We start from the raw sequence: 11846 nt of genomic DNA, 5'->3' as shown, positions 1-11846 counted from the left end.
GTTTCCCATGACAGACACTTCCTTGGTGACGAGCCAGACTAAGAGCGGTTCACAACTTTCTGTATAAGTACTACACACACATACTTAGTCACACACTCGTGAAAAGCATAATTAAATCAGTATGTATATACATAAGTGCGAGATTACCTAGCTAGCTAGATATGTATCTAGATTGTATGGTTAGCATAGAGGATTAGACCACTTCCTTTGCTTTTCCCGCTGGTTTCAGGGTCGCGGCCTGCTCTCCTAGTGGTACATGGCTGGTTAGCGATGTCTCCATAAAGATGAGGACGCTGCTCTCCCTGTAGCACCGTTTTGTTGGACAAGGTGTTGACATCCCCTTCAGGATGGAGGGAATAGATGGCTTCCAGCCGGTTAGAAGCCTCGATCTTCAGCCATTCGTTATGTTTACGACCGGCTTGGGAGTACCAGTAGTTCTGTGTACCTCCAGGCTGCTGGGCAGCTAACCGCCGGCGGGAGGGCAGAGCGGGGTCCGCTGCCCAGGGACCCACAGCCTGGGCAGTAGACCCCGCTAGATCTGCCGGGCGCCTAGACAGCTGGGCTTGCCATCAGCTCTTCTGGAGCCTGGGGAGCAGCGCTAACTAGCTTGCTAAGCAATTCACCGGCTAGCGTAGCCGTTCATCCAGCTTCATAAGCCCTGTGATAGGCTGGCAATCTGTCAAGGGTTTATCCCGCCTTCACCCAACAGGAACTGAGACAGTCCTTGCATCTAGCCACCATATTGAATGTTTACTTCTACTCTTTGATCTAGTCCCTGAAAACGTCCCTTGCCCAAAGCTGGGTCCCTGATTGGTTGATGGGCTGCGTCAAGCTTGCTGCCGAAATCGCGCCGCGGCAGATCCGACTTTACATTGAAATAACATTGAAAGTTGACGCCGTCTGCCACGTTCGGTGTGAATGCACCATAAGAGCCTAATCCAGCAAGAACCTTCACGCTGCTATCTAGCTAGCCAGAGTGGGCCAAAGTGAGCAGGTCCCCAGGCTGGTGTGTTGTCTGGTCTGGTAGATCTGAGCCTCTATCGCTCTGGTGCTCAGGGCTTGTTCCTGTGCTGCCAGGATCAGCGCTTCTGTGCTGTCCTGCAGGCCAGGCCTCTCTAGCCATTGGTAGAAATTCTTGATATCAGCCACTTCAGCTATTGTCCGGTGGTACATCCCATGAGGTTCTGTCCTCCAGCATCGCATCCTCTGCTCTCCATTGCTTGAATCATTCACTGTCAGTTGGAGCCTGGAGTTTGACATATTCCTGCGTCTTGAATGTTTCATCCTGGATAGTACTTCCCACACTCACTAGTCCTCGGCCTCCTTCCTTACGGCTAGCATACAGTCTCAGGGTGCTGGATTTGGAATGTTTATCGTCTAGGTCTTGTTCTTGCCATTGTGGGAACAGACTATTTCCTGGTGGTGAAAGGGAACAAACTAAGTCTGTTGTTTGCATTTTGGGAATTTCGACACTTCAATGTAGTAAAGTGAAGCTTTTCGCCAATATGCAACAATTTACAGTAATAAAGGTAATCTTTGTGTCGAAAGGCAACATTTTTATGTTGTTAAGTGTCAAATTAAGACACTTCACGATGATAAAGTAAAGCTTTTCATAGAAACACAACACTTTGTGGTTGTAATGTGAGGTTGTGAGTTGACATGCAGGAATTTACCACCTTAAAGTGAAGCTTTGCAGAGATACGCACTGCTGTGTAGTTGTAAAGTGGGGTTTTGGTGAGGCTTGGGGCCGATATGCAACACGTTTCAAAACTTTCATAACACACTGCTTTTCTCTGCTTCAGAATCATCAGAGTCGTCCAAAGTGTCTGTGTTTTTGTGTGTTGCCAGGAATAGCACTGGTTTTTATAAAGGGTTAAGAGGGACTTATATCTATACATGCTGTAAATATGAAAGGTATGTGTCTTTATCTATCATAATCTTGTGAATCGGCCTCTTTGGGTCACAGACAGAGCTGCAGAAGTGGCAGAACAGCCTTTAAAGTCAAAGATTGGACCCATCAAATGAGTTTTCCTATAATAAAAGCTTTTGTTCTGCTGAATTAAGCTGGAGTCTTTGGTCTGCTGCAGATTAATATGGGGTGAGAGAACTTTCCTAACAAAGCATGGCGTGCACCCTTTAGCTGCATCACACTGTTAAATCCCATCCATTACACACTGTTTCACAGCCTTTTATCCCTTAACTCGACAGCGACGGCTCGCTTCTCCGTCTTTGACTTTATTTTCTAACTGGCCATCATGGGAGCCCGAACAGCTGAGGAAGGAGAGCATTTAGGAGGGCAGCTGTCCTCGACCGTCATCCATCGTGTTAGTGCTGCAACTATTTGCTTCTGTTGCACGGAGCGCACTCCCATTGATTTTTGCCTCTCATAACTGTATAACCCTGAATGCAGTGTGTAATTCCGCGATGCTTCACTGGCATGGCTGCCTGCTGGGAGGTCTTCTCTGCAACACATTCTGACAATTCCGAACTTGATTTGATTCAGCGGGCACTTCCAAGAGTATTGATTGGGTTTCAATAGATCCACAAAAGCTTTTGGAAGCTCTGAGGCTGCGCCGGGTCCTCCACTGCGCTGGAAGGAGGCCTGAGAGAGCCTGCGCTGTTGTGTCCCTCGTAGCAATAAACTCAGCCAAGTGCTGATTTCTTTCCTCCAAGCTCCAATCTGGCCGACAAGGAGGCGTTTCTTCCAGGTTCCTTGGTTTCTAATCCTTTTATCTAACTCTCTTCCATTGCTTCCTTGCCTTGTTCTTTTGCCTTTTTTTCCTCAAAAGGTTTCTCAGTCACCTGATTTGACTGGATTCTGTAACTTGTAGTCAGGTTTGAGGACACCCTCGGGAAGGGTACCAGACGCTGTACCAGGTCCTCAGGACGCATCCAGCACTGGTACCCTAACCTTAACGCGGTACTGGTTCGTGCCCAGTATCGTGTCCAGTTTGCACCTGGTACAGGTTCGTGTCCAGTACCATATCTGGTTCGATGTCGGGTTAGGGTACCAGTAGTCAGGTTTGAGGACACTGGTGAACTACACGTCATAGTACTGGACCAGTTCTGGTTCACGGTCTGGAGGTTGGGGCCGCATGATTTACTAGGAATAGCCAATACTTTGAAAAAAGATGACTTGAGGAAATCCAAAATTTCAGAAAGTGACGGAGAGGGGTCTTTAACCAAATGTCAAAAATGTGACGACTTGGGAGGAAGAATGTGTTGTCCTATCGGACAGTATTTTACAGAGAATAAGTTGCGTTTTCCTTTTTTTTCATAGTTTAGCCCGGGTATACTCAAATACTTATTTGTGGATTTTTTTATTTTTATTTTGAGACATAAATAGGCTCATATATTTGTTATTTTCTCAGTAAATACTAGTTGTCTTTTAGCAGTTCTTTCCTCTAACAACCACTAGGGGTCGCTGCATCTGAGTATAAGTATTTTTTACAGACAGTGGCAGAAGAAGTGTCGTCCAAAACAAACATGGAAGAGAATCTGATTGTTTTCTTCTTAAACTTTGATATTTGTCCTATACAGATCAAAAGATTAGCATTCTTGTTTTTATTTATTTATTTTTTTAGCTATGCTACGCTAACCGGATTTGTTCTGAAGTGTCAGACTTTTCTCCTAAAAATCCGACTTTTACTCCAGATGGTTTTCTTCTTCTTGATTAGATATTTTTTGCTCTTGCGACTTATACTCCGGAAAATACAGTATATTATTGTCTAATGCTAATAGAAACGACTTTACTCAAACCTCAATCTCTACCTATATTTTCTGATAACTACTCCCTAATTCCCACAAACGAAACATCACTAATACATAACGTTGGCTGACCCAACCGTAAGATGGTTGCTCATCAATGACAATAAGAGAGTTATAAAAGAACTCTAGTCTTACAAACTACTTGTTTTTTACTTTCATTCTCCCTTCTTGAATTCACAACGATCCCTCCTATTGCAGCACTTTCACATTTTACACACGATCCTCTTATGAAGTCATCTCGACTCAGTAGACAATGAAGCCAAATTGAACCCTATAATGTGTTTTCTTGTGCTGATTTTTCACGCTTATCTTGTTTCCCTGTTGTTCTATTCACAGATTCAGCTGCAACAATGTGACCTGCACAGAGCAGAGAATACTGGAGCGTTCTATAACGGCAACCTAGAAAAGATTTAGCAGGAAAGCTTCTCCAGACGCGCCGATTCTACAGTACAAATAAAAGATAACATCCCCCCCATCCTTATGTTCCTGTCTTTATTCAACACTAAAGCTCTGTAGAAGAAAATAGAACATTTCGTATCATAAAAAAGGATCTTAGACAGACGAGCAGACTCCATCGATCACCAAACTACAGACTGATATTTGAAATCAGTCTGTACGCAGATCTTCCAGAGCATTTTCAGCCATTACTGCCTGCGACACGTCGGGATGAAAGACATGAATTCAGAGCCGTTTCTGTAAAGTGTGCTCACCGGAGCGGAACCCGTTTCTGCAGCGCCGCTGTTACAGGCCGTTAAACAACGGAGTAATGCCGAGCTGTTGTTGTGCTCCGAACGCTCAGCGGTCTGCGGGGAAATCGCGTCTCGCACTCCCCGTTTTTACAGGCATTAAATTTGAATAGCGTGCTCTGTATTTAATATTTTGCTTAGCGGCTGAGGCAAAAGCACGGAGCGCATTATCCTGGCTTCCTTTGTTTTATTGGGATCTGTTACTGTTTATCTAGACTAATTGGAGGCATCATGTGCAGCGGTTGTAGGAGCCACAGAGGGAGCAGAAACAACCGGCTTGATGGCTCTTCTCTCCCCTTTTTTATGCACCCTATTGAAGAGTTAACGACAAAACGCTCTCTCGGGGGATAACTTAAATACTGAGCACCCCATTTGTCCCACAGGTTTGTTTGTAACTTCAATGTTAATCCATAAACTCCATTGAGAAAAAAATGCTCACATTTGAAACTATTAATAGATTATTAATTAGCAAATAATACAATCATAATTTGACATTTTCATATGTACTTAAATAAAAAACCTTTTAATGAGTTTTTAATTGAATTTAAAATTTAGAATTTACATGATAGTGTGAAACTATAATTAGGGGGGGGGGTCAAATTATGGCATTTATCGCAATTAATTAATTAATTACGGACAAAATACAGCGTTATTTCTTTAAAATTGGAAAAATCGAATTAAGTATTGTAAAAATTGAATAAAATTATACATTTATAATCATAAAAAAATACATATGTATTTTTTGTGTATTTATTGTTGATTTGCTGTGATATACCTATTCTGATGTATTGGACACCACAATTATAGACATAAAACTAGGGGTTGGTGTATCGATTTGAGTATTGATAGTATCGATACTTCACCTTGATATCAATACTATCGGGATCGATACTGTCGATACTTTTGTTGTAGTTTTTATTCAATATATGCAGGAAAGAGCTTAAAGAAACTCTTTTATTTGCTGAAAGTCTCTGTCCTGTGTTCTATTATAGATTTAAGAAACAAAAAATTATGTATTTCTGAAAGTATTCTCTAATACAATACTTCAAGAAAAAAGTATCGATATTGACGATACTGCCCCTGTTATTACTTGGTTTCGGATCGATACCAAAAGTCTCTGTAAGTAAATTTTATACATATAAATAATGTAAACTGACTGCTTAAGAATGGACGTAAACCCTATTTAAAAGTGACAGCTAATTATTATGTAAGAGTAAAGGCTACATTCTACTGTTTTACTAGTATTATTGCAAGAAGATCATCATAAAAAAGTGTCTGAAAGGCTAAAATAATAAAAATGAAAATTTCCTGCTGCCTGTCCTACTAATGTTTCAGCTAATGCTAAAATCTGCTTCCATCACTGCAGTTTTGAGCTTCACTTATCACCATTTACATGTAAATTCGGCTCTCTGAGGAATTATCAGTTCTCGTAATCTGATCATATAAACCAAAATGTTATTAATGACACTAACACAATTTAGAAAATTCCTGATCGGGGCTCAGAAAACACAAAATGGATTTGCAACCGGCTGAAAATTAAACTTGAAATAAAATTTGAATAAAAATCAAGAGTTAAATGAAATGTATGCAGATTAATGAGTTTTGTCTAATGAAGGAGAAACGAGTTTTTGCATGATAGAACGTGGACCGCATTCATAAAAAGGAATGAATTATCCTGTACAGTTGAAAAACTGTAGATTCGTCACAACAAAACAGGAGGCAAGGTTTCATTTTGGGTAATTTAGGTAATAAATGCTAACTGAGCACAGGAAAACCAGAAAAAGTCATCTACATTTTTTTGTATGTAAAGTTTTTCACTAAAATAAAAAACCCTGCATCATTTTTTGTGGATGATTCAGAATTGGAGTGGCTTTGGCCCGCCCATAGCAGTGACTGCGAACTTTTTCCAAACTTTTTTAAAAACTCCAAAAAGTTTTCAAACTTTTTCATTTGCTCCAGATCCAATGCTATTTGAATAAAACACTCAGAAATGCAGTTTTAGTCTTAAATTAATTAATATATGTCCTCCATTATGAGAAAAACGCGACAAGAACGTGTTAGAAGCACCATTTTTATTGGAGTGAATCTCTAAATCCACCATGAAATGTGATGAAAATAGCATTTTAAGAAGATAATTGACAGTCTACAGGTATTAGAGCAGCATCCACTTAGTAAAGGTTGAAAATTTGCCTCAACTCCTTTTCTTAGATCCATTTTGTGTCTACAGATGAGTGAATAATTAGAATTTCATGGATTAGAAGGGCAGCAAATGGAGTTTTTGGAGTGTCATAAAGCTGTGGTTGCACCTGTGTTCTTCACACGATGGGACGTTCCTTTCTCCTTTCTCGGCTGTGTCCTCAACCGTATGTCAAACCTGTTTGCCATTGTTGCTAGCGGAAACGCGTTCCAGCTTCGGGGGCTCAGGTGGCTTTGGTTTGCCTCTGATCAGAGCTGACACTCGTGGAGGCGCAGTGAGACTCTCTAGTGCTTTTTTTTCCTCTATTCCACCCAGCCTGAATGCAGTCGGTACCGACGCCGCGCACACACACACACACACAGACACACACACACACACACTACGCTCAAGCAGCTCCGTCAATCAACCTGAGGATCGATCTGGAGCTGCTGCAGCCGTCCAACAGCTCTTGTTGTCTCTGAAAGCCCCTGAGTGGGAAAAAAAAATCAGAATAAAGCAATTTCACATTTGGACAAGGACACTTCTATTTGTATGAATTGTATTTATATTTATTTATTTTCCTGGACTAGAATGAAGTTCGTCTTAGAAGATCTTCCGATGAAACATGACGACACAAACAGTAGTGTGTCTGTCAATTCACAAAAGCGAGTCACGACTTTACAAGGCTAAAGCATTCACGTATAAATATTGTTAGGAGTTGTTGTAGTCTGAAAATAAAAAAGTGGAAAATATGTCTAAAAGTTTGTGCTTTACTTAATAAACACATTGTATTTTTTCTCTGACTGTACATAAAACTTTATACTTAGCCACTAAAGGGATGATATTAATTGTCCTTCAGCTTCATCCCTTCCTTTCCAAAATCTTGTTCTGTACTCAGGTTGTTTTATATATCTATACATACATATATCTATACTGTATATCTGAGCATAAACCTTTTGATTCAGCAGCAAATATAAGAACATTTTGTTATATTTTGCTGCAAAAAATAAACCAAAATATTACATTAAAATTTTTGCTGCATTTTTTTTCTCATCAAAAGCTTTAAAAACATCTTAATACAAAAATTATCAATATTTTGTCATATCTGTGACATGGTGGGCGTTACAGGGTTAATCTTTTATAGCACTTGTATCATATTTGATACATGTATTTCTAAGACCCATGTTTTATTGCTTGGTCCATATTTTCTTTCATGCAGTTCATCATTATTCCACTAGGGGCAGTAGAAGGGCTTTTCCTGCTCCTTTCAAAATGGCTGCCCCCATGAAATCTCAAAAACACTTTTGGCGGGAAAAAGTTTAGCTAATTTTTAGAACTTTATGACGAGAATGACTCATTTATTGTTTTTAATTTATGTATTTAACTACTTACTTTATTGAAAGAATACAACATATGTTGATAATTAACTCTTTATAAACAATTACACCACATTAAAACTTTGTGGATCAAATTTAAGACAACGGGCAAATTAGGTGCTTTTTTTCCTGAACACTCATTTTAATATTTTACAAAACAAACATTGTGGAAGGAAAAGCCTCCCAAATCACACACACACACTATATATATATATATATATATATATAATTAAATTATTTTTACATTCAAGGATTCAGTCTGAAAGTCAAGGCTATTTTCAGAGAAAAGAATTTGCGTAAAACCATAATAAAGTCACCTTATGTAGAGGAGGTCTGGTATATAATCCATGGATTTGCATTCAAAGGGGTTTCCACTACCTGTGACAGTGGTTTGAGCCTGGTAAAGAGGCGCTAGCTGCCACTAATGACCTAGTCAACAACTTAGACTGTGCGTTGTAATTAAGGATGAAGGAGGCAGGGGCTGTCTAGCGAGAGCTGGAGTGTTTCTAATGCTCTGCTGGCTGTGGCAGCTCAAAAAGTTGTGTCTGTGCCAGAGCGTTTGATCACCAAGAAAATCCTCGTGTCAAACGTTCCCCGGCTGCCAACTTGAAGAAAAAGAAAAAAAAGGAAAAAAATAAAAAAAAGAGAAGAAAACGCACCGAATCAAAGAGCATGAAGGAGCAAGAAAAAGATTCACCCCCTTAAAATAGCACAAGAGAGAAACGTGGATCAAAATATCACCAGTCACTTTAAGAAAGGATCCAAAAGAAGAAAATGGAGGGGTGGTAGGTGTTTGCTGCGGGTAGGAGGTGAGTGAAATGCAGCGTTGATTGCAAAAGTGGGGCACGAGTGTCCTTGGACGTTCCCGCTTCTCTTCTCCTTACCTGATTGGATATGATCGTCACTGACTCGGAATGAGCGCAGCTTAATGTTTTGTGTGGTTCCTCGTTCGACTGCAATTTTATTGTGGAGCGGACGCCGCTGGAGCTGTCATAACGCCTCATTGTGTGTGCCGGTTTCAATAGGTGTTCTGAATCCTGACGGTTTGGATTTGGGGAACAATGTTGCTGTTTTCAAGGCTGCAGCAGCCATTATGGCGTTCGAGTTCCTTTATTTTTCGTTGTGCAGGGCTTTCTAAGGGCATCTATGAGCCAGAGCAAGGTTACAGCCATTGACTGTAAATGAGAGCTGGACTGAGTGACCCCTCTCCCTGTCATTCCAAACAGGAAGCACCTGGTAAGTTCAGGAACCAAAACCCCTTTTATTGAGAAATAAACATCTATTATTCCGTCATTATATTGTTCTACTATCAGCCTGCACAATAAATCGCAAATTTATTGTTATCATGATATCTGTGCGTTTTGCGAAAGACAGTGAAAACTGCACTAAATTGTTACCTTAAATGTTTACACACATTCTTAAATGAAATGCTTGAAAGATTTAACAAATCAAATAAAGCTCCTTAGAGATTTGACCAATCGGATTAACCGCCGTTGACCAATCGATGGAGTCCTTTTGATGTTAGAACTCCGCCTCTTATGTAGACGAGGGTCATTTGGAGTTTAATGTCACGATTGCTTTAATTCCTTAAAACTGTTGCAGTGAAATTGAAATGTTTTTAGATTATCGCAATTCATATCGTTATCGCAATATTGATCGATAATATCGCAAGTTTTCTCACATCGTACCGCCCTAATTTTTTTTTTACTTTTTAGCGCTTATTTTTTTATTTTTATTTTTGACCTGATGTTCAAAATATTTGACGTTTTTAGCCCGCTTTCAAGTGGGTGTGACCTTCCAACAAGCTCACTTCTGATTAGCAAGAGTGGTTGCCATAGAAACTCGGACCCACTCCGACCAATCCCTGCTAACTAACCACGTTTTGGCTAAAACACGGTGTATATCGCAGAAGAAAAAGGCGACTGAACTGACTTAATTTCGTTGGAATCAGAATTTTCTATGGTTGATGTCACAGTCACTCGATCCGGTTCTCATATACAGTCAATGGTTACACCAAGCGAATAATTAGCATTCAAAGAGACACCTTTATTTAAAAAAAGATCAGCAACACACATGTATGTTGTCATGAAGTCCCACCAAAGACTTGTGTGTGTGTGTTGGGTGTGTGTGTTTGTTTTTTTTTTTGACTTCTACTCTTTGTGTGCCCCCCTCCCCCCACCACCACCCCCCAAAAAAGACTTCAAAACAAGAAAAAAGGAAAAACATGCAACAAAAATACCTTCGTCTCGCGGCTTGTTCATTGAAGATTCATCAGTTTTTTTTGTGAGCGGACCTAGGGTTAAGAAAAAAAGGGGGGAAAAAGAGAAAAGAGAAAATTCAAAAAAGATTACTGGCAAAAACCGAAAAAGAAAAAAAAAAGAATACCAAAAAAAGAAAAGAAGCAAGAGCAAAAAAGACAAATCAGCAAGAGTTCATGTTGGGCTTTTTTTTTCGTTTTTTTATAAAAAGAGTACAAAAACAAAAAGCATCACAGACACAGATTTATCACAAGAAAAGACACAAGATGAAAGAAAACTTTGTTTTTATTCGTCCGTTCTCCCCCTGTAGAAGAAAATGGCTGCCATTGTTTGTGAGTCTCTCCTTTAAACTGTTCTGCGGTGGAGCGGGGGAGGTGAAAAGTGGGGAAATTGAAAAAGGGGGAGGGGGTTTGAAGAACAGGACCCAGCCCTTCCCTCCAAACTTAAGAAAAAATATGACCCGTTTCAAAATGTAAAAAGAGGACACCTATGTGGAGGAAGAGCGGCGGGTTTGGGTCCTGATGCTCAAACGCTGAGGAACCTCAGCAAACTTTGATAACACAGACACGTCGGAGCGACGTGACCCTGGAATTGTGGGAAAAAAGCATGTTAAACAGGTGAAATCAGGAACAGCTGCTCCCGTGTGTGTGTTGTCATTATTTAGCGGTTACGCTACACCGCCCCTCCTCCGGCAGGTTGGTAATTACGCACCACAACAACAGAGCGTCGATGTAAAACCACAAGAGCGTCTGGCGCTAATTGCACAAAGGCGTGCAGGTAGAGGGGGATTTGATCCGCCCTCTGGCTGCTTTTGGAAAACTGAAATGTTTACACTTTAAACTCTGACCATCTTTTGGTGTATTTTGAAATCACTCCCAGTGGTATTTCAGTTATGATTTTGCTGTTTTTAGCTAAAATCTCCCCCAAAAAACTGTGTTTTTTAAGAACATAGTTTCTGCAGAGCGGCAAATCATTAGAAATAAGAGTTGTGGGCGTGGGTCAACCCCGCCCACCTCCTCCTTCCCATTCTCTCTTTGCTCTCTCTCCCGCTAGCTTACAGCCCCAACCTAACATTAATGGCCAACAATATGGGAGTGGATGCATCAGAACGAGCTTATCTACATAAAAAAATATCATCTTTTTCAAATAGCATATATGGTTCACATTGATTTAAATAAAGAAATACCCAGAAAGTCAACTTTTTTTTTATTCATCAATAGGAAAATGCCATAAAAACACAATTTTCATCAAAAAGGGTCTATAAAGTAGATTAAAGACATTTATTTTTGTGTATTTTATGCTCTGTTTTTTTTTCTTTTGCTTATTTTGACAGTTTTTGGAGAAGAAATTAAAATGCAAATCATTCCTTTTGATCCTGATCTTTTTTAGTGTTTTACTGTTACTAAAATAAAAAAAATGTATGTAAGAAATACACAGATGGACATTAAATATGTGGAGTTTTCTGGAAAAATACCCTTTTGTGGTGAAGTAAAGTTTAAGGTGGGAAAAACAGAAATCAAGC

The 11846-nt window shown here is 40.0% G+C and overlaps 1 protein-coding gene across 2 annotated transcripts in view; it reads right to left on the bottom strand.

The window, feature by feature from the left end:
- The window catches only part of nlgn2a (neuroligin 2a), a 238306-nt gene that overhangs the window by 109141 nt on the left and 117319 nt on the right, over positions 1-11846 (bottom strand). Inside the window, exon 3 of one of the 2 annotated variants that reach the window (XM_024288708.2) lies at positions 10306-10359. The exons of the other annotated variant lie outside the window; for it this stretch is intronic. Within the exon in view, the coding sequence (XP_024144476.1) occupies positions 10306-10359 (54 nt within the window). The remainder of the gene's footprint in view (positions 1-10305; positions 10360-11846) is intronic. 2 annotated transcript variants of the gene reach the window in all.

The sequence above is a fragment of the Oryzias melastigma genome, linkage group LG18 (genome assembly GCF_002922805.2).
Source record: "Oryzias melastigma strain HK-1 linkage group LG18, ASM292280v2, whole genome shotgun sequence".
Taxonomy (NCBI): domain Eukaryota; kingdom Metazoa; phylum Chordata; class Actinopteri; order Beloniformes; family Adrianichthyidae; genus Oryzias; species Oryzias melastigma.
The sequence above is the reverse complement of the archived record's forward strand: the minus strand, read 5'-3'. Positions and strand labels throughout refer to the sequence as shown.